General features: G+C 34.6%; 1 protein-coding gene across 2 annotated transcripts in view; it reads right to left on the bottom strand.

The window, feature by feature from the left end:
* Nucleotides 1-479: 479 nt before the first annotated feature.
* Nucleotides 480-24744, bottom strand: part of LOC123532960 (protein suppressor 2 of zeste-like) — a 64531-nt gene continuing 40266 nt past the window's right edge. For both annotated transcript variants that reach the window (XM_045314595.2, XM_045314594.2), the window contains exons 3-10: nucleotides 17941-18037; nucleotides 12695-12750; nucleotides 11546-11593; nucleotides 11212-11305; nucleotides 10308-10362; nucleotides 9648-9746; nucleotides 6763-6843; nucleotides 480-4557 (exon numbers count right to left, since the gene is read on the bottom strand). In XM_045314595.2, the coding sequence (XP_045170530.2) occupies nucleotides 1381-4557; nucleotides 6763-6843; nucleotides 9648-9746; nucleotides 10308-10362; nucleotides 11212-11305; nucleotides 11546-11593; nucleotides 12695-12750; nucleotides 17941-18037 (3707 nt within the window). In that variant the 3' untranslated portion in view covers nucleotides 480-1380. The remainder of the gene's footprint in view (nucleotides 4558-6762; nucleotides 6844-9647; nucleotides 9747-10307; nucleotides 10363-11211; nucleotides 11306-11545; nucleotides 11594-12694; nucleotides 12751-17940; nucleotides 18038-24744) is intronic.

The following is a 24744-nucleotide window of genomic DNA, read 5'->3' as shown; positions in this document are numbered from 1 at the left end:
TCTAGGGTGAAGTATTTTGTACATTGCGCCAGAAAAATACAGATATAACGGCACCGACGTCCGGTTCAACTTCTGAACATTCGGGTCGAACTTAAATGGACCTGGGTGTATAGAAGCGACAGGGGTATAAGGTGCACTATAATCTTGGCATTGACTAGCTTGTATAGCAGTGGAGAGTTACTTAGTGTGAGGTCAGAGTTCGTTCGTAGGCAGAAATTTTCAGTCTGTTACTGTAGTATTATATAGTAGAAGTTTTATTTTGAAAGTTTTTAAAGAGATTTTACAGGCTACATATGCAAATTTCATAAACAGATTCATGTACCAACTATAACTGTCTGTAACTTTACACTTACTTACACAAAAAATATATTCTACTTTGAAATATCTGACATAAGTGTGGAGGCCTGACCCTTTAAAAATAAACTCTATATACTCTTATATATGAAGAGAAGATACTTATAGAACACGGATGTACAAATGGAATAACCGGATCAAAAATATTCCCTATACTATGCTAATAACACCGTCTTACCATATTACCGATAGAATCTGTATGTATATTTTTTTCATTTTAAAATCCAATGCAAAGCGGATTTTATCAAATATATATTATCTATCGGCTATAAAATAGGTTTAAATCCAAAGAAAGAAGTCACTCATTGATAAATTCACGAGGTATACGTTGCTATAATCCAGTAGTATCACTGTTAAATCCAAATGATTTTTTCGAAGGTAAAAAAATTTAATCCAAAGGCTTTTATTTATACATCAAAACTCTGAAGCAGTTCCGAATGTATATGCCGTAAAACACAGTATGATTTATAAGAAATCTTAACATGCACATATATTCCGATCATTTGCAAATTTCCAAACACAGAAGAAATCACTTTATAATCCAAAACAGTTCAGAAGCACGTGTTCATCACAAACTATCACCATTTACGCCCAATTAGCAATAAATATACATGCACGCAGACACACGAAGTCTGATCTGTAATCCAAGGGAAGTACATCTTTCTCAAGAAACTCTCACACTATGTCATGATAATCCACAAAAAATAAATTACATATTCACAAACATATATCCAAGCAATGAAAAAGCACATAAAGATAATCCAGGTTCGTCTGCACACTTTAAACTATTTATAATCCGGTAAGCTAATAAATGATCCGTGTAAGTAAACTAGCACTGCTTGAGTTTCTAATCACAGAGTAAATGGTGTTTACCTAACATGACTGACTGACAAGATGTATTCCAATGTTCTCCATTATTTTCTTATTAATCGCTTTATTTGTTCTTCTGCACCATACGTCCTGAACTGAACGTATCCCCCATGCTCCTTTAAATATTTCCAGTACGCACAACGCGATTTTCACACTTTACACCGCGTCTTTTCGCGAGACCGAGTCTGAATTGCAAGTCACTTTTTGCGGAGGACGCGGTGCCGTATCATCATCTGTGAACTCGTACCTATCCGCCTTCGGTTCATTTAACGCGTCTTTTGACTTATCCTGTTGCCGGTTACCTTTTGTACTTAAATCTATTCCATTCAATTGTTCTTGTGTCTCTTTCTTTGCTCTCATTTCCGTTATAGCAGATATAATTCTGTCAATAGACTTCTCCTTACCCTTGGGGTTGGTGTAAGTAGGTTTGGTCAAATGTTTGGCAGTGTTTTGTGAGAGTGTATTAGAACAGTTTAAAGAGTTATCTGAAAATGACAATGATCTTGAAGAGTCGGGATAATGTCCTGGTTTAGAAAGAGGTGGCGGTGGCGGTAGACTAGAAACAAGATGACTGTGCATCAGCCCCAAATAAGGGGCAGGAAAAGGGCCAAGGTATCCAACTTGCGAAGCAGATGCTATTGCTTCAAATCGCCGTGCTTCTTCAAATTTGCTTGCCATGGTTGCAGTAGGACTTTTATCATTCATGGAGAACGATCTATAGATCGGTGTACCAAGTCTTTCATTTGTGTATCGGCCTTGGGAGTACAGATGGTGTGTACCTGAGAAATGACTGCTCAGGTTCGGGACGTTAAGATGTGCTGTAGGTCTATGTGGTGCTTGCAGTTTGGCAGCGTTGCTTATAGAAGCAAAGAAAGGGCTTTGATGGCGGTATTCCGGAACAGAAACAGTTGGGCTTTCTTTAGGTACGTCTTTATTCGCTTCTTTATTTGTTTCTTTATTTGAGTCAGTATCTCTATCGGTTTCTTTCACAATATTTATTTGTTTTGTGATGTCAACTGAAGTTTTCACAATTCTGTTCTGATTAGAATCAATTTTATGACTAGATTGGGAATCAATATGGTGTTCTGGTTTCTGCGAAGATTTTTGTGGCTTCTCTTTCTTTTGCACGTTTTTCACATCAACAGTTTTATCCAACTTCTGTTCACATTTTTCACTTCCTTTGCTTTCATTTTGTGTCACTTGCTGGCTAGTGTTTGTATACTTTTGCATCTTAGAATCATAGTCTGCAGGCTTGCTTTTGTTTTTCCCATTTACCTCAGCTGTGAATACAGTTTTAGGAGGAGGTGACACAGGACTGCTCTGTTTAAGCGTACTTAAGCTACTAACCGTAGCAATTGTGTATTGCCCATTTGAAAAGTAAAGAAACTGTTTTGGAATTCGTAAATCCGATGCATTCTTTTCACTTGAACTATCTTGCTTAGGCTTTTGACCTTTTCTATCTGACACTTGTTTTGAAGCACTGTCAATTTTATTAATCCAACTATATGCCGTTGAGGACTTTGCTTGGTCACTAGAAACAGGTTTAGAGCTTTTCAATTTGTCTGTTCCACCTAAGCTACTATTTCTTTCTCTTTCTTTTTCACTGTTTTTACGGTGTTTTGGAGAATGACTGCGAGATTTGTGTTTCTTCTCCTTTGGAGGCGGCAAACATTCTAAAGATCGGTTCTTTGGAGGTCGACCTCTCGGACGACCCGTTTTAGACACCGGTTTCGTCTTTTGGGTTGTGGCAAACGACTGTGATAAAGACATTGAAGGAGTGACAACAGACTTTTGTGCTGTAACAGGTTTAGACGTTGGAGGGTCTTCCTCGTCAAACCTGTACGTTATCTCAGTTCTTACAAACGACTGATACTGGGACTGGAAACCTGAAGTTTCAGCTCTAGATGGAGATTTTGGTGCTGGAGTATTTGGTGGAGTTCTGACAGGAGATTTTGGTGATGTAAATTTCATTTTAGTTGGCGACAGTGGCTGTGCTAAGTATGCAGCTTTAGGAGTGGACAAATGACCAGCATAGCTATAACTTCTCCTGTAAGATTTTGAATCAGTTTTCTTAAGACTTTTATTTGATTCGGTGTAAGGTTCACTTTCAATGGATTTACGTTTATTTGAAGACGTAGCTATGCTATCAACACTTGTAGAACAGTCAACTGTCAGCGCTTTTCTTTTCGTACTATCTGCTGGAAAACCATCTAAGTCAGTGGAACAATCAACAGTCAATTTCGTTTCACTTTCAGACTTGGGAAAGTCATAAACATCAGTTGAACAGTCAACAAGTTTTCTGCGATTTACTGCAGTTTCATTTTTCTCAGTTTCAGTTTCTGTGGAGACAGAGACACTATCTACAGACGCCTGGCGTGAAATTACAAAATTATCAGTCTCGCAGGAAACATCTACAGTTGATTTGCAAGACGGCGACAAAGTCGATCTAGTGATATCAACTTCCGAGGAATGTGGAACGTCACGCGTGTCAGAATGAGAAGAGCCAGGAGGTTCTGTTTGACATCCTTGCGTATTTTGTGTGGAAGACACAACCGGTTCAGATATGTCCTCGTCAGTTATAACGGACTTAGACTGTTTAAATATTTCAATATTGCACTTTTCTTCGGTAGGAGACACGCTACTAGTGCCCGTAGATGCTTCGACCATTTCTGGTTTAACTTTCGTTTCATGTTTCTTTATTTCTCGCACAATTTCTTCTGTTTCACTTTTATTTAGTTCCGTTTCTTGTGAACCACTGGAAACATTATCACTTGTTTTTACATCTGGCTTTTCACATTCATTATCAGTGCTTATCTTTTGTTTATCAGTCAAAACTTTCGCAGATTCGGAATCTGATTTCATGCCAGAATCAACAACACGAGAATCGAGTTCATTGTCGTCTTTAACACTTTCTGAATGATCTTTTTCTTTATCCGCTTTTCCTATCTCTGGAATGTCACTTAATTCCGATTTTTCTTCGCTGTCTCCCATTTCGTCTTTCGGATCTGCTTGTAATATTTCAGTCTTCTCTGAATCTTGCACACTTTCACGTTTCTCTGAGATTTTGATTTCTCCAATATTTACCGTTTTATTTTCAATATCAATTCCGTCACCTTCTAGAACAGAATCGTGTTTACTTTCATCCGATTCTTGACTGAAAGACTTCTCGTTCTCACTTATTTTTTCTTCATCAGTTATATATCCACTCGTTTCAGTTTTCAAGTCAGAAGAGTTGGTCGCATCCGTTTCCATAGGAACTGTTTCCTCATTCTCGGCTTTGAAACGTTTGGCCTGGTTTGTGTACACAGTATAGTATAGACGAAGTGGGCCTTTCTGAAATGGACAAATGAAAGAAATATTAGATCACTTCTGAATTTCCCAGATTTCAATGCAACTTGTTGACTTTGGCCAAGTCCAGCAGATCTACGAAAACCCGTGACGTTATCATCGCAGGAAAATATATATTCTGTCACAAGTTTTTCATGGAACACTGTTAAACACAATGACGATTTTATTCTCCTACGAATAATGTTTACTTAAGGAGAAAGCTGTCAATGAATCGGCTTTGTAAGGCTTAATTAAAATCTTCACGGTTGTAAGTTATCAGCGAGAAGCGCAATATCCGGAATTGCCTTTTGGATATCATTAAAGTTTGTAGATGGCTTTTGACATTTTCAGTGTACGTATCATTTACAAAAATGGTAATATAGAGCAGTTTTTCCCTCATTAACGCCGTATCGCTTTACAAGTACATTCGGTCTTCGTGTATATAGTAAATTTCTCTAATTCAATTATATACATCAGTTATTTTCATTTCATGCGTATTCGTGCATTTTAGTGATGTCACATTTATAATTTGATGTTACTGGTATAATTTGATGATATTGACGTAACGTTTACATCTCGCATGAATATTCACCCGACTTAAGAAAACAGAGCTTTGAAAATAGGGAAATTACAACATTTCGACACTTATTTACAGAAATTATGCCACTTCTTCACTGCTGCTCTTCAAAAAAAAAGAACTGTACATTTATTTGAATGACTACGGTATCGTAAATATGTCTGTAGTCAATCTGCCTACCACCTTAACTAAAAGATATAGCGACTGATTAAAGTGAAAAACTCTCAAATTTCGTTTATCATATAACGTATTCAAATTATCTAACAGTTTATACATAAATGTAGCGTAGCTTTCCCATAAATGACAAGAGCTTACCAACCAAGGCGGCATAACAAGATCAGTATGCAAGTTAATGATGACGTTTGAAAAAAAAATTGGAGTAAGGCAGTGCAGACGACGACGAAAGAAATTCCTGAGAGTTAAATCGATGTATCCATACAGAGAGCTGTCGCCTGGTACTGAATGGAACCTAACGCCATATTAAAATCAAAATATACATAAAAATATCCAAGTACATAATCATCAATTCTAGATTTAAACTTGGGACTGAAGCTGTTTTGTTAAGTTTTATAACGGCACATCGGCGTAATTAAGGTCACATTATGGCGGCATTTCCAGTCTTTAATGAAATTGTCCCACCGAACGTTAATTCAGGCAGGGGCTGGAACCTTTTATACACAATGACTGGTACCCGAGTAACCACCGGCCTTCCGTGAGCCAGCCGGGTGGCTTCCTTGCAAGAATGAATTATTCATCCCAATGGCGGTTCGAAGCTACTGTGGTAAGGGGCAAGATTCAAAATCAGTGACCACGACCAAACATTATAACTGATATCTATCCTTTACAGCCGAAATCATGCAAACCATTTAATTTTCAGATGTATGAGGTATATATTCATTCAAATTTCCTTTATAATATGTGACACTAACAAAGACTGGATAAGCAACAATATTCATATTTCCGACTCAAAAACACTGACGGCTGTTGACGGAGGATTGCCATTGTTACTACTACAAGAAATAAGACATTTGGCGTTGCACGTGCATTAAGGTTATAGAATAGGGCGTTGAATTTTGATGATGCAAGTAACACGGAGGATTCGTCTGTCGTATACTAGCTCCGTACCAGTTTGATGCAAGATACAATATTTATTTATTTATTTGGGTTTTACGGCGCACCAACACAGTATAGGTTATATGGCGCCAAACGTCTATATATTTGATAACATGTATATGTATAATATAACGGTACATGGACGGAAGTTACCGAGGTTCGTGTCAACCCCCCGCGCCCCTTCATCCCCCCCCCCCCCCCCCCCCTCCCAAAAAAAAAAAAAGAAAAGATTTCACTGTGGTACCAGTCAGTGTCGGACCGAAAAAGTAGTGAAAAGCAAAGAACCTAACTAGCTATTGAAGGAATCAGGTCGAAAATACAATGCTTGCAGTTTTTCACAAGTGACCCTGTAGATACGGACTATGCATCATAACAATGTGATCGAACTGTCTGCATCAGCTGATGTGAACGAACGTATATTGGAAACATACGTATCTGATCTGGATGTAAGAGAAAATCGGGTTATCTGTTATAACAGTTTTTTTTACTCATCATGTAAGATTATAATGATCAATACTAACCCGGCGCCAAGAGTAGATGTAGGCAATATCTACCAGTGTATAATGGTCATGTAAAGTTTCATCCGTGTGATAAAAGTCAATCTGAAACAAAGCAAAATACAAATTAATATTTTTATTATATGACCCATTATATAAATTACCGGTACATAGTTTGTCCTATTGACCTGTTAACAGTTCAATGAGATAAAATCAAAACTTGAAGACAAAAAATAAAAAAAAAAATATTTATGATGTCATGTAATAAAACACACTTACTGAAAGACTTGCAGGCCAATAGTCAAAACTATTGACTGATTCTTCGGACCACTGCCAACAGTTCTGACTATTGACTGGCAAGCCATTCAGTAAGTGTTCAATATAAATTATTGCTAATTAACTATAAAGTGCTATTGTAGAAATTTCTTCTAATGGAATTCCAGCATTTGCACGGGGAACTGGATGTGTTTGTCAGAAACTTCGAAATTCATCAATCTTAAGGAACATGAAACCCTTATCGCTATAAGTGCAGCAAAGTGTTGATAACTCGTTTATTTGTAGATCTATATTCATCGTAGTAAATCATATTTCGTAGGTAACACTAGAACCGGCTTTTTCATCAAAGTGTATGCAGACACGGAAACTGTTTAATACATTTCAGCTGTCACTGTGAACATAATCTTAGATACATCTCCGCTCTAAGAAATTGAATTTAAAATTCACAAAGTTGAGATGCCTAGCAGTTGCGGGTCCATGGAGAACTATTTTCTTGATTTGTCGGGTGTACTGTTATTTTTCAGGAGCTTTAGGTTCATGTTCTTGTGGTAACTTAAATAAGTTAACTAAAGTTTTTATTATTGTTTTATTATTTTTTTTATATTATTTTATTATTCATGATCATATGCGTGATCTAAGCTATCTAACCTATACAAGAATACAACTTTGTAGTAAGAGACGAACAAATTTATACTGAAATATGAAAATCGTTATACTTGCTTAGAATGTCTTCAGTGAGGGATAATTTAGGAAGAATGTTATATAGATACTTGGATAATTTGAGTTCGTAGGAAATGATAAATCTTTGGTTTGCTCTTCCGTTATTATATTATAATATGTTTCAATGAAACTTGGAACTAATATGCTTTCTGAAGCTACAACTTCATGGGTATCAATCTACTCTCAACACAGTCAAAGACAATTTAAATATATTAGCCGCACCACGAGAAAACCAACATAGTGCGTTTGCGACCAGCATGGATCCATGCTGTTCGCTAACGGTTTCTCTAATTGCAATAGCGTTTGAAAGTGAACAGCATGGATCCTGACCAGACTGCGCGGATGCGCAGGCTGGTCTGGATCCATGCTGGTCGCAAACGCACTATGATTTTTTTCTCATGGTGCGGCTCAATTATGTCGTTCTGAAGTCGTATGTTTCAGGCTTTAAACATTGTTGAATACGGACCCAGGACCTATGTGACGGACCACGTCCTGAAATACGCTTCAATACAACCAATGAACACAACGTAATGGAAAATAACCATGTTGTTTTTGTTACATATTTACTGTTGTATATGTTATGTGCGTCATTCATTATTCATACACATCTGTTTATGCCAACAACTGATGAATGAATTTCATAAACAATATAATGACATTCCGTGATGTGACATTTTCTATTTACGATTCTGCACGCAGTTTAATCTGAATTTTTCAATAATACAAAATGAAAACATAGAAAAATGTCGGCATACGGCCAAAATATTTTTAAGTAATAAAAACAATTTGTGTATCCATTTGAGGTCATTAACCCTTACCCTGCTAAATTTCTACAATGAACTTGTCCATCTTTCAATTTGGGCAGTACCATTAACTGTTTTAAAAGGGGGTTTTTACTAAAAAGATATTGACTGAATAGCGAACAGTGCAGACCTTGATCAGACTGTACAGATGTGCAGGCTGATCAAGATCTACACTGGTTGCAAAGACAGAATCAATCGTATTAAGCATGATAAGGGTTAGACTTTCATCTAGGATCATATCTAATATCATATAATTAAATCATCTTATCTTTCTTCGTGCATTTGTATGACTTAAAAATATGAAACGTAATAATGCGTCTTTTAGGGTCTGACTTTTCATTTTGTGTTGTTGTTGTTTTTTTTTTTCAATGTAAAAAAGTTGCAACTTAGATTAGCGTCATTCTAAAACATGGTAATTGTAATTGTGACGAAAAACAAAAACAAAATAGTTTTCGGATACAAAGGTCTGTTATAAGTATAAAACATACATTATATACCTCAAGAATTAAATAATATAACGTCCATAATAATAAATTCGATAATTTAAATAACACCAAATTCATAATAAAGAGATAATGTTGAAATCCTTGACTGTAGTTATTACACGTTGTAGTCTATTAGTTTTAATCTTTTTTATATATACGTTTCTCAGAGGCATACCATGGTATCCTAGTCCGTCGAAATTCAGATTAAACTGTCATAAAAACGTATAGTTTACCTAAGTGGCGACAAAAAGTTTGGGTTTAAATGGTAGTTTTATAAGTTTAAGTAGAAAAAATACATACTTTGAGATCTTTATTGAAACCATGAACATAAATTGGTTGGATTATTATTCGGGGTTTAAGTTGTTTTCGACACAAAGCCTGTCAGGAGAGAGGGTGCGACTTTCCATCTTTTAATAGCGGAGGAAGACCCCTTCAGCCTCTCGGGGCAATATTTCAGACAAACATGTTGGGCAGAACCACCGACCTTCTGATAATCATTTGATGGCTTCCTCATAGGACGGCGGGGAGGAGCGGGTGATTCTATATCAACCACCTTCACCTTCCCTTTCATAAAAACTAGTATATACATGTATATATATATATATTAAAAATCAGATATAATTACCTGAAATCGATCACACAAGTTGAATTTCATCTTGATAAATTTCTTAAGATGTCCGACGGTGAAATTTCCAGGACAAGACAGATAACGTCTATCGGCAGCCTGTAAAAAGTAAAACCCTTTGTTAGTTTCAGGGTGTTTTTTGCGTTCTCTAATTATATGTTATTATTCGCATTTTTTAAAATAATTCAATAGATGAGTCTAAAATGAGCTCGACAATCTGACAGAAATTGAAGAAAAGACGGTTTTATTTTGTTACTGAATGCATACGTAACAAATAATGAAATAAAAGACACACACGTGTACTGTTTTCAAGACAATGTTTACAATAATGAAATAACTGGCGCTAGGCATTATTAGAACAGTCCGTGTCGGGTCTCCAAATGTAATGACTACGTGAAAGTAAAATATCAAATACTTTTTTAAAATTTGGTTCTGAATGTAGACATGGATGCTAACAGTTGTAAATTTTGACACCACATTTATGACAAACTGACCAAATGTTGTTCTGTTTCTAAATTTCAAGTAGAATTTTCCTACATGCATATGTTTTGTTGCATTATAATTGAGGGTCCGACAGGCTAAAATTCAACGAAATTCGTTATTTGATAAGAAACCATTTGTAAACTGCATTTTAAATCGTATATTGATATGTTGAGCTACCTCTAGTCGGGGTTGTCTAGAAGACCGTCCGCTTGTCGAGTACGGTGCATTTCCGCTGTAATAGATAAATAATTAATACTAATTTTCTTTTAACCAATTTAGGTGCTTCGGGAATGGTCATAATATGGGCCAGTGGGAAGGCGGAGGGAGTTGTGTCTCTGACAAAAATGCTTTAAATGATTACACATAACAATGATCTTCGTAAATAAACAATGCGCACGAAAAAAGTCTTAAGTTCACGTATACAAGCATTTTTCAGTACTTGTTATTTGTAATAATTGATAACAATAATACATTATCAAAATTTTGAAATAAAGATCGCAAGATATCACGACGCAAATTCATTCTGAATATAATATGAACCGCGCCATGAGAAAACCAACATAGTGGGTTTGCGACCAGCATGGATCCAGACGAGCCTGCGCATCAGCGGTCTGGTCAGGATCCATGCTGTTCGCTAACGGTTTCTCTAATTGCTATAGGCTTTGAAAGCGAACATCATGGATCCTGACCAGACTGCGCGGATGCGCAGGCTGGTCTGGATCCATGCTGGTCGCAAACCCACTATGTTGGTTTTCTTATGGCGGGGCTCATATGAACTAACTTAAACCAGACAACAGCTATATATTCTGGTAAAAAGAAAAAACATAAATCAATAAAAAAAATTTTTTTAATTCCAGTTAGATCTGTAGATTCAGAAAACCAAAGTAACACAAATTTGAAATCATTTTTAAGAGATATCTTTAAGAAATTCGGACTAGCGTACGTACAAACTAGATCAGGTATGTGAAAATCGTTCAAAGCATAAAAACTTTTTCTCTCGATGTCTCTTTCAATATAACAAAAGAAACACTGACTTGAGTGATACAAGTAATTGGATTCTAGATACAGTCTATATACATACTCGGAACTTAATTCAATAACCACGCTGATCTGTTCGTCTGCTGAGTATATAATCCGTTCCCGTTCTTCCGGTATACCATTTTCACCGACACGGCCTGTACGGAAAAAAACAAAAACTAGTATTAGTTTCATTTTCATACAAAATATCAGCCATTTCATAATTATATAGTTTTTTTTTTTTTAAATACTATGAGTGAAATTAATAATGGTGATGATAAAAGTTTCTTCTGATACAATATGCAAGAGTTTTTGTTTTGTTTTTATATAGTCAAAAAGTAATTTTGAAACGAAATTTCCGGTACAGAATATTTCAACATGTATTTTAATGAACATACCACTTTCTATTTCTTCCTTGTAGAATTCACGACGCTTTTTCATTTCATCTGTAAAACACAAATTAGAAAAAACATAAGTTTCTTTTCTACTACATGTAAAAACCGAATAAAAATCCCCCCTAAAGCTGAGTAAAGTTGTAAATGGAAGGGTGTGATAAACTCCGAACACATTTGATAAGATAGAGATATGTCATTTCTCGGCATATTTATGCTGTAGTAAAAAGTGATACACAGCGTGCGTATGAATAATTTGGATGGGAAGTTGTCAGAATTTGATATGGATAATGTACAGTGCGGTCAAAACACGCTACAGCCATCAATATATGGTCACGAAGCTCATTAACAAAACTCCTTAATGGGAAGTGCGAAAATCCCCGTGGGTGACGAAATCTCATCCACTTTCATGAGAACTCGTTGATCCCCGCTGCTGACCCTTATTAGCGCCATAGACGCGTAATTATGTTTCCATTACGCATGGGCAAATGTTACCATGGTAACCCATTCACAGCACGTGATTGGACAAAATGAAATTAGCACGACGTCAAATGAATCCCCGGAAATGTCACGTCAGACAAATGAAATCGACATGGAAAATCGAATAAGCTACGAACGTGGGATACGGGCGAATCTATTATCTGATCATTCCAGAAATATGATAGGATTAATTTTGCTTTCGTGTACACTGAGCGTTGCTACACACGCTAATTATTTTTGAATATCTTTTTTTACAATGTAAACATAAAAGGGACATGTTTGGTATTTTACAGAACTTATGTATGTTATGGTAAATTGTATAAGCCCATATAGTATAGTTAAGGACTTCAACAGATGAGCATTTGTAGAGAACAATACTATATGTTTTTTCATTTCTTTGCGATTTTTACACCCAGACGCCTCATTATAATTTTCTTATATAATAAGCGGCAAATATCAAATACCGGCACAGCGAAATATTTGGAATGTTGACTGGTACTCTTTGAACTTTCATTAAACCAAGAGTGAACCCAATTATTAATGGTTTCTTTCAATCTTCTGAAAAGACTGCTACTAAATATACAGCTTATATATCATTATACATAAATTCAGAAACATATGACGTTAACAGAACATAAAAGAAACAGCTTATATATATGAACTTAGGAAAATTACCTTGAAACAAGCCGGGAACCAACTTGTACACAAGATCTTGCAGGGTGTGGTCCGGTCTGAAGAGAAATACAAACAATATTAACTCAGTGTTTCCATATATTTAAAAAATAACATAGACAGGTCTAAATGAAAAAAAGAAATGCTGATGTAAGACATTTTTTTTCTCTTACTATACAAGACATTTTCCCTTTTCACATCAGCACATAGTTTAGTCCAACATTTTTACTTCGTTTAGGTTTTGAATGATTTCAAAGAAACTTTGTATGATCATCTTGGGAGAGCGCAGATCTACTGATCACTGGGTCGGTAGTTCGATCTTCGGGCGGGCCGTATGTTCTCCTTGACGATTTGATAAAAGACACTGTGTCTGAAATCAATCGTCCTCCACCTCCGATTCATGTGGAGAAGTTGGCAGTTATACTTGCGGAGAACAGGTTTGTACTGGGCACATAATCCGTGAACATTGGTTAGGTTAACTCGCTGCCGGTTCATAACTGAAATACTGTTGAAAAACGGCGTTAAACCGAAAACAAACAAAAAATAACTCTAATATTTAAATTCCGTAAAGATAATCGGCATTTTTCGTGCGATTACGTATTTCTCCGTATGCGATTTCGGCAATCTTCGCTTGTTACTCAGTTTTTCCGGAAAATGCAGAAATAGCATTAGATGTATATGTTATGTATTGTTTTGAGGGCCTCATGGAAGATTGATGTTGTTCGTCAAATGAGTTTTCCTCGTTAAATAAAGGCTTTATAATTATTATTATTATTCTTATTATTATTATAATAGGTAACTCATGGAAAATTGCCGAATGTCGCCACAGTAAAATACTAGTACAGAAAATAATTGTGAATATGTTTGAATATTGCGCTGAGCATCTTAGAAATCTTTCTCTTGAACTGTATGACTGATATGTTTGTGGGCTTTTTTTTAACGTTTCTTAAAGTACGTCACAACATTCTTACAACAGTATAAAGTTTACAAGGACTGACGTTATTCTAGAAGGTTTTACTCAGAATGCTTATGTATTTTTCATGTGGTAACAATAGAAAACATAAGCACGTGCTTTATTTTAGAAATTATTTCTGAAAGGAACCTTTTATCGCCGCGTCAGAGATCAAAAAGAATTATGTGCGCGGTATGGAATGCAGCTTTGTGAAGATTGTGTGCAAATCACTAAGAAAATATGCAAATATCTTCAAGCTACGTTGAACAACAGAAAAGAAACATACGGGGAAGTTTCTGCACGGGATATATCGTGCTTCGACTTCCGTATTTATAAGAGTATTATACTCGAGTTATTTACTAGTTTGCAGTATAACATGCAGACATATCATGGATTATATAAAATAAAGTTTTCATTCTTTTCGTCTGCTTAAAAAAAAAACTATACCCATGAAATATATCTCATATACATGTACAGTCTATATCTACATGGTCTGGTGTAACATTAATGTCTACATCAATTTTATAATACTTCTAATAAACTGTCTCCTTTTTCATCATAATGAAAATCGCCGTATGTGAAAATGAACAGTAATTTGCTCTCTCAGTTACTAAAGAGTTCGTTATTTGATTGGCTGCGTGAAAAAATAACTGCACCACGTTGCCTCATTCTCTGTTACCATAGCAACGTAATGGTAAATATCTATTTTATAGTGCCTTCAGAATGTTACATTAAGTTGTTGTTGCACGTAAAGAGAAACTTTATCTTCTCGGTTTAACAGTTTTTACACCGTTTGGACTATTAAAACTTGATTTATATTACGTACGAATCATTTTCGGCTTTCTTACTACGTACGTAAATATGGAAAGGTGCCAAACAGAGAAAAAATCTTGCCTTTTCTTACAAACATTTAAAACTTATGCAAAGACTATTGGGAATGCGCATGGCACAGTATCCCAGATCTTTAATAGACCATAATTTGAAGATTTTTTCTTTCAGATTTTTTTTACGTATAATGAAAAGAATACATAATAAGGTGGACTGTGTGAAAATGACGGAAGTAAAACATGGAGTTATAAATCAAACAATTATTTCAATTAGAACGCTCGATCATGCTGCACGGATATATCAAAGTTAACTGGGGTTATCAATAAAACGTCGAATCCCTTTGTGTCAATATCAATTTGAAAATATTTATCTATCGAGCTGGCACGATATTGGGTTTTTCATAAATCTTTTTTTCATTGCTTTAATGCATATTGTATTTTACTTGCAAGAGCTGACTCTGCTATTCCCATTACCCGCTTATTTGCGCGGTAATTACTGGATCGTCTGTCTCTTTCAATCATCACGTGATGCGCACGTGACTTCTGACATCCGGCACGCGCGCGTGGTGCGCTCTTGAAAACAGATTATTGGTTTTCATGTACGCTCCAAAAGATCCTAAAATACCGTAACAAGTGGAACAAATAATCGTTCTCAATTATTCTTAGACAACATAAAAAGTCAAAAATCCATAGGACGCTGGAGAGAAAAATACACTGGAAACTCCAAAGACGGTGCGAGGAACTCTAATCTATAAAACTGCATTCCTCGTAAAACAACTCGCAAGTTAATACCAACAAAACGTCAGCAGATTGTTTCATCTAGAATGAATGCTATGCCCAAGTCGTTGAGAGATTTTTTCTACCTTGAACTACCATTGACAGCATGCACTGCATACGCACATTTCATTGAAAGGTCTTGAAAAATCATTAGAAACTTGTCTTTTCAACAAGTCGGAGGCAAAATTAAACAAACAAAATTAATGTAACGTCATTTATCAAAGTTTTTGCATCCAGACAATACATGTATATCAATTTACCACCGAGGCAACAGAGTGCGAGCATGGAGTACGATCTGCAGATCTCATTTCGTGCTTTTAAACTGTACCAGTTTGATGAGTTAGTTAAAAATATCAAATAGCCAAAATCAGTGGCAAAACTGACCATTGCTGGAGTATGTACGTTAGTGTAATCTGGATTCCTCATTCACATTTTGGTTGGCAGATTTTCAACGTAAAGATTCTGAATATTGCTTAAGTAAAATATCATTTACAGTTAAAAATATTAGGCGAGTCATGTACCAGTATAAAAAAACAACTCTGAAAAATTCTAGAAGACTGAGAAACCGTTGAAAATCTGCTGGTTTAGGCAGTCCAATGTTTCAGGCAGTCCAAACAAAACTTAACATTGACTTAACTTCGCCAGGGCCCGTATTTATCAAAGATTGAAGTGTGACTTCAAACAGGCAACATTCCATTTGCCATAACTTTGTCTATAGCCAATTCTCACTGCTGAAATTTTGCTGAACCACCATTAGTTACAGGATGAAGATTCCTGCAAAGTTTCCATGCACTATTTGCATTACCGACAATGCTACAGCATAATGGAAATTTAGCATTTTAATGTCTAATTTTCAGACTTAAAACGTTGGTGATTACGCGCTCTGTTTTGGCAAATTAAATGAGGCCCTAGCACATATCATAACTACACCATACAACTATATTACCAGATAAACATGGTTTTGAACAAAAGCATTAAACCGTTCATATACTCAAACATAAACACTGTCTCAGCATTTTAACGTTTATTTATTTAGTCGTCAGCATTTTAATGTTTACCTACTGGAATTTTAAAGTTGATGAACTAAAAGACTAACGCTGACGCAGTATTTTAAAGTTTATCAACTAAAAGACTAACACTGACACAGAACATAATCGTGTTTCCCGAACATCTACTCGTAGATTTTCTTCTGAAAGTTTCAGCATACCTATTCACTATACCATAAAACTTGGTTCAATTTATTCTGTTGCGTTTTGAGAAAATACGCTTTTCATTTAACAGCGTTGTATACCGTAAATATGTGCACGTTATTCGGAGAATTTTTTTCTTCACAAGAACGAACTCATTAGGGAGTTAGGATGTTAATAAAGACATCATGGCAGTAGGCAGGCTTACATGAAACACGGAGAAAAAACGCATATGTTTCTGATTGTAAATAATTGCTCTATGCAGATAAATATAAACGATGTACGAATTCTTTCAATATTTCTTTGCAATTTTGTAAGAAAACGTGTACATGATGTACATTCAAACATAACATACGCGCACGTGTTTATATCGTGCAAGCGTCACTTGAGGAGTTTTTTTTATAATCATATATAATGTGAAAGCGTTTTTGTTGTGAAATCAGATATGACATTATTTACTGGAGAAATTCTATCGCAAACAACTGTATTTATATGCATACAGAGATCGTATTGTATTTAAATGAACTGTTATGCTAATAAGCGCATGCCAGATATGGCTTGCATGCATATTTAGGTGTTCATTTATTTCTAGTATGAAGTTTCTAGAGGCATATATTCCAAAAACGACAGTGGAAATTCAGTACACTGATATAATTTATTATGCTCGTTTCAACTGACAATCACGCAGCATTTTCAAACACCGTGCTATATATCTAAAATAATTACTGTACTTTTATGCTAATATTCAAGATCATTTGAGGCATAAAGTACAAAAACAATCTCAATATATCGTTTCTTCATTCAAATTGTCTTCTCTTTACAGAATTTTTTTTTGTATTTTGAAACACAACATAAGGCTGAACAATGAACTCGCCTTATAACCGTGGATACTACCTAACGTACATGGTGAGAGTTTCAAAATAAGCTTGGAGCCTCCTTCTAAATCCTTTATGCTTTTACTTGTAACACAATATGCTAACAAATGCAAATATGTTAAATAAATACTGTTAAGGCCAAATTATCCTCAAACCTTCAACAAGAGGAAGCCAGAGAACATATACGGGATTGATTTATTCCGGTCAAAGAAAATGGAATTATATTCTCTAGTCAGTTTGGAAATGAAAACCCTAAATATCATCTTACAGGGCAGAAAAATCGTCGATAAAATCAGTGATTTGCATAATGACTGACAGTTGTGAAGTTCTGTGGCACCGGAAATTATGCGGGCAAACTAATATAGCTTTACATAAATCTTATTGATACGTTCGATTTCTGTACCCCTCAAAAAAACGAAATTAATCGAACAAAAAATGACAACATTGCGTCATTCTCCGACTAGACGCCGACATATTTGCAAATGATATATGCGCGTATTTGTCATGATTTGGTCATAAATGTTATAAAAATGGTAATGACCAAAGACTACAATATCAATAAAGTAATGAAGAAAACGATGGATACAATAAAGAAAACAAAAATGACAAAAAAAAAACAAACAAATCTTACCGTAATCGTAAATGAGGTTTCGTCTTGTGTACCAGATTATCACAAACTGGGCAGTGCTTGCTCGCCTCTAGGTATCCGACTATACATGTCTTACAAACTGGAATGAAAAATAAAATAAAAATGCACTAAATGGATGCGCTTCTATCTTTGCAACAGGTCTTCTGCATGACGGTAAAACTCTTGATCTGACAGTGAAAGGATAGCAAAATTCAACATACTTAAACACATAACGGAACAGTTGTGTAAGTCTGAAATAGGTTTCCACGAGTTGTCATCGCATGCAAACTGCACAAGTGTTCTTTATGACTTTTAAAGGGTTTAAACTATTATTTACCCCCAACCCACGCCACCCACTACACGAACATAACGCAATTTCACGTGCAACACCATGACGATGGAAAAAAAAAACGTTCCATGAGATATTGACATACATTTTGATATGAATGTGCATATCGCGGAAAATTAAACTCCATAATTCTAATATGAAGGTACATATATTTTTAGATTCTCTTACAAAACTATATACTTCTTTGCCTTCAATGAAGTATATTTTTGATAAAAAAAATCCAAATATTTTATTATCCCGTATTCGTACCAGTGTCAACTATAATTTATGTGATATTTTCGGTGTGAAATTACCATATATTTCACTGTTATAATTCATTATTTTACTGAATCAAAGCATATGCAATAAATTTGAAGGAATAATTAAAAAAAAAAACACCAATTGGAGTTGTTAAAGCACTACAAAATGATTCTTTCATTTTATCTCAAAAGAACGTTTAGGTTTCTAAGAAATCTGTATACAAATGTATAGAAACTGTCTAGTGGGCTATAAAATATTTCTTTCAATACTTCCAGATCTTAATATACTAATATACCAGAAATGGTGCAGTCCCGAATAATAAAAAATAACAATACACTAAACAACGTCATTCATTATAAATTATTATCATAATTTTTGAGGCAGGCATTATTAAAGTAAATCTTGTAAAGTTACCAACAACATCAATCAAAGAATGTTGTAAATATTTTACAGCAAGAAAAACAACCCCGAAAACATGATGTTACATAAAACACACTTTTTGAAGAAATGTGTATATTATTTATACGAACATTTTCCGTCTGTTGCAGGCAACGGTAACTAATTAAAATGCATTACGTGAACTTTGTAAATTCCGAGCCCTCAAGCACGTCACTAATTAGATGCATGTGCTATTTACGCATCTGCACGTGCATGTAAAAGCGTTTCCTCGCTGTAAGTATGCATCATTTCCAACATTTTGCAATTTATCATCTTTTTTCCAGCCAGGTATAATTCGCTCTATTCAACTTCGTTATCTATGCATGACAATGAAATTCTAATTGATGTAATAAAATAGAAATGAAAAATGGATGGCAAACTTTTCAAAAAAAAAAAAAAGTAAAAACATTAAAATTTCTAATCACGCACAGCGTTACTCATGAATATTTTAAATGTAATGACGTTTTTCGTATTTTTATGCATTTTAATTTGATTTTGTTTCAAACTGCTTTTTCATATTTTATTTTTTTTACGTAGAAAAAAACAAAACAAAAGTACGTCCTCGTGAGCCCTAATTTTATAATATAGGTCTATAAACATGTGCTGAAATTAAAAGCAGAAGTTTGTGCTACATGTATAATTAAATATTCCTCGTTTTCTTAATCATGGAGTCTGCACGTGACATTTACATCATTGCAAAACACAATACAAATGTTTCCTCTTCCAAAAACTACGCGTAAAACAGACAACAGCTAACGCGTTGATGTCAAAAAACATTTATTTTTGTAGTCTTTGAGTATAATGAAATGTCGTAATATTTTTTCTCAACAATGAAAAAACTAAAATGAAAAACGTTGTTTACTCATAACTTTTTGACGCATTTTCCACAAGTATTCAAAACACGTTTTTTCCTTTATGACTGCAGATCATCTAGTGTTATAATCAAAAATTAATAATTCAGTGTTTAATTTTCTTTCATTTTTTGCGTGTTAAAGAAATTGCATATATTTGGTACATATTAATAGGAGTGGTAACTGGCTTCAATTTAATATATATGGATTATTACATCCCCTTAATTGAAAAGTACAAGTAATTTTCCTGGTCACTAATAAAAAAAATATGTTAATTTTGTATTTAACACGAGTACGAATGCAAAAAAGTCGGTCGCATTTACATTGAAAAGAATTTAAAAAAGTTGATCTGAAGTGTTTTTTTTTTCTTTTTCCTGGGTCCCACATCTCCCGAAGCTTTAAAATATTGCAGCCTAACTATTCGTAAATGTATTTCTGTATGGTAAATAAAAACTCATTCCTCTACCTTAATGTAAAATTTTTTAAATGCATCCAAGATTTAATACAAAAATATAAATAGAAAATATAGCGATATTCTTAAAAGAATATATGGAAAAAATTAATGGAACAATTCTCATTCCGATTTCAACTAAAGTACATGTAGAGTGCAATTTTCTTTGTTTAATTTGGACAAAACATCCAAAGTTTTTAAAAAACTATTTATAATTTCTTACTTAACTGTAATTCAAAATAAGTGGAAAATAAATCAAGACACAGAAAAGTAACAAAACACTTTTCAATATTTATGATTATTTACTGGCATTATCTGGTAAAAAATATTACCGTTTCCCAAATCCAGCACACAGAAAGATACGAGAAAAACTCGTGCAGGATAACATACATAACGTGTTCCGCTAAAACGGTTAAACAGCAATGCATTTCATCGACTGAGAAAGGAATCATAAATATTTTACAAGAAGTCTGCTAATAAAAAATGAAGGCAATGAAACGTAGAAATAGAATTTTTTACAACTCTTAAATATTAAAATACGTATGTACAGCTTAAATAATTAATATGTCTGCTTTTTTATTTTTAACAAAATTTCATATCGAATACGAGTGGTCTACGACCACCTGCAAAAGATCTTTAATAAGGGAATAGCAGCCTAAACCTTTACAGTAAATTCGTAAAAAAAATTGTCAATTCCTATATAAATTGGCGAACAAATATGGATGTTTTAAACAATCCAGATTCACTTTCTTTTAACGCTCTTGTTAAAAATGGCGCACGTACATTTACTTGAAAAAGCGCAATCGGACACGCATTTTTTTCAAATAAAAAATATATTTAAGTATTCTTCGATAACCGAAAATTCGAGAAAAAAAAAACACCAACTGGATGATCCTTTTCAATGTAGCAATATTATAATTACAGGGTGCAGAGAATAACCATTCCTGTGAAACGGCTAGACATTTTACTTTTTGAGACAAAAATATGATAGAAAAATCTTTACATTCACTTTATTTATTTAAACTTAGGCAATGACGTTTTAATTTATTTAATTCTATATCTATTTCTTTTGAAATAGGCTAGCATTATATAGTTAGACGAGTATAGACGAGTACAGTGTCATTTTAAAGACGCGTGGAAGAAAAAAAAACTTATCGGAATGAAGACGAAAATCATAAGCTGTGATATTTTTGCGCATTTTTATTGTTACATATTATGTTTTTTGTTCTCAGTCTTGTGGAAAAAATATAAAAAAAGTATTACATCCCCTGCTCTGCCAAAATTTATAGTTCATTATTTCCATCATTAAAATGAAAGCGTCACTAAAATAATGGGAAAATACTGTCTTGGAAAAAGGGGGCAAGAAATGTTTCACGTTATGTCTTCAAGAAAAATGGTATGAAACATCTTTAAGGACTGGAATTTGCGAAATATGACATTTGGGATGGATACATCCTCAGGTCTTAGAACTTTTTAAGTGTGTCGTTTTAATTTTGTTGTATAAAGAGTGGTTTTCACTGCCATTTTTTTTTCTCCACGAAAATTTCGAAAAAGTAACCGAAAGTACAGTAATTTACACTGATATGATGTATTTGCGATAAGTAAGACATTTTGAAAATTTCGTAAGGATAAAACAATAACCTAATAAACGGAGTCATTGTGCAAACTACAGAATATAAATGTGTGACATAAGTAAATTAAAACTAATTCCACAAGAAAGAGACACAAATGGAATGAACGGAATATATGTTTAGTTAGGTAATATATTACGGACCAAACGGAAAACTGTTACTAGATATTCCTGTTTTTGTAAGTTTTGAAATGTCAATTTTATTTCACTGATATACACCAGTATTTCACTGAAAATAATAAAATACACACAATATTCATGCAAATGGGCGAAATATATTGAATAAATTTCATCAAGCCATGCCGAAGTTCGAACTAAAGCATCGTTTATCCAAGACATTGTTTAAACGTATCGAAAAAACTTCATGATTTTAACATCATTTACACAATGTTTATACCACCGTTGCCATCAGTTACGCAGAAGTAATTCACTGTCGCCACCATTTTCTACAGTTAGCTATATACAATCCGTCGTGGTAATCATTCTTTTTGTATAATTATATATACACTGCCAACATTCGCCCAATATCCGTCTTGCCGTCATTTCTGCAACTACAACGGTGCCATAAATTCAAAATTTGCAAAATATTCATTCTATCGTTGCCATAATTTTTGCCACTGTAACATTCCATCGTTCCACACGACCATCGTCTGGACAAATTCTATTTCATCATTACCATTTCTTGAACAAGATTTATTCCATCATGTACAACACTATGTTCATTCCATCGTTGAAACATTGCCATCCTTTTTCAAGCGTTGCCAATGTACCTTCGTTTTGGCAGTAAACAACATTCGTTTGGACAATATTTACCAAATACGCAATATTTATTTAACAGATAGTTGCCATCATCCTATCGCAATAGTGCCATACTTTGAACAACATATTCGTTACATCATAGAATAATCTTTATTCATCACGTCTGCTTGCAGGAAAAGAAGTTTCCTCCCATCCCAGCGGTTCCGAGCCAAAAACTTTCTCCTTATTTCGGACAACAGCCACAATCTCCGCACCGATTACCTCCCCTAGCGGTTCATGTGTCTCTTTACTGTAAGGGGAGAAAACTGTGTAAGGGAGTAGCGTCAACAGCTGAACTGTCTCCAACTGACCGGATTTCCCTTTCCTTTGGCTCCAGGATAAAAAACTATTGTATACATTAGTAAATGAGTCATCAGTTGCCCATACTCATTCTTAAGAAAAGCCACAGTAGAAAGCATTTGTTGCTACAAAAAACAATACGGTTACTACGGGTATTTGTTCCTCTGTTAGTCAAGAACTACGGGTAATAGTTCCTCGGCTAGTCAAGAACTACGGGTAATAGTTCCTCGACTAGTCACGAACTACGGGTAATAGTTCCTCTGCTAGTCAAGAACTACGGGTAATAGTTCCTCGACCAGTCAAGAACTACGGGTATTAGTTCCTCTGTTAGTCAAGAACTACGGGTAATAGTTCCTCGACTAGACACGGACTACGGGTAATAGTTCCTCTGTTAGTCAAGAACTACGGGTAATAGTTCCTCGACTAGTCAAGAACTACAACTATTAGTTCCTCTGTTAGTCAAGAACTACTGGTAATAGTTCCTCGACTAGTCACGAACTACGGGTAATAGTTCCCCGGCTAGTCAAGACCTGAATATAACAATGTCGGGTCGTCGGCATGGAGATTTTTAACTAATTACAAAGAGATGCAAAATTTTAGAGCGTTATCTTTTTAATTATTTTAGTTGAAAGTTTCTGATTACAGTAATGTATAAGGTAGCTAAATGTCATTAAATTGTTAGGAGATGCCGCCCAAAAATACCGCAAACAATTAGACAAACTCTTCACAAAGCGCTTTTATCACCTTGATCTTGAGACCGAATTACTTCCAGGTGAACGAAACACTTAAAGCCTCCGCCTCAAAAAATAGGCCGAGTTTTTTCAGCATTGATATAATGCATTTTTGACATTTGTGTATGCGTCATACAGTCAGTTGAAGAGTATAATTTATCATTTATGATTTCAAGATGAGATATGAATGTCCTTGAGCGTGTTTAAACGAATGCAATGCTCCTCGTGTTTTGTTATCAAAATAGCAAAAATTTCAATCAAGAACACTGCACCATTTGTACCGCTAAAATGATATGAAATGGAGAAACATAATCAATCGTGGAGATAAAATTAAATTTATATCATGCAAGCTATATCGCGCAATAATGCAGTAGCGAAATCTCATTTTTTGAAGCAATCATGAAAACTTGAACATCAAATTACATGTCGTTAAAGAGTAATATATCTGCATAATAATACGCTGCCTCGATTATTTGACACTGTATGAGACTCAGATATGAATGAAGAAATTGCCATCATCAGTATTTGAAAAGTTAAATTATGTTTTGGAAAAAAAAAAACCCGAAGGTTTTTGGCGCCAAAAAGAGGCATGTGTGCAGGGTTGTGTAAGACTACGGACGTACATTATCTAAGACCGTGTCCGCGAATTGTTCCTGTTACGATATAGGACGGCGTCGTCTTAATTTTATATTTACCATGTATATCTGCAAATTGCAGATTGCGTTCCAAACATCTTAACCAGACAACTTTCACAATGACACTACAAGTATATAAAACGTTGTTACTATAAAACACAATATTATTACTTATACATTTTACAGAAAATCGAAGCTGCTGATAAATCTGTCTACATAATTATGAAGAGCGCGTTGTCTTCTAGAATTTCTTTAACCATCAATCCATAGTGACCGCCTCTATCTTTCTCCCATTGTTCTCAACATTGTTCTGAATAACTCTCTCGTGCTCCACTATTCTGTCTAATAATGATTTGTACACTTGTATTTTAATTTTATCAAAAT

This window comes from Mercenaria mercenaria, chromosome 11 (assembly GCF_021730395.1).
Source record: "Mercenaria mercenaria strain notata chromosome 11, MADL_Memer_1, whole genome shotgun sequence".
Lineage (NCBI taxonomy): Eukaryota > Metazoa > Mollusca > Bivalvia > Venerida > Veneridae > Mercenaria > Mercenaria mercenaria.
Note: the sequence above shows the minus strand (reverse complement) of the source record. Positions and strands in the feature narration are given on the sequence as shown.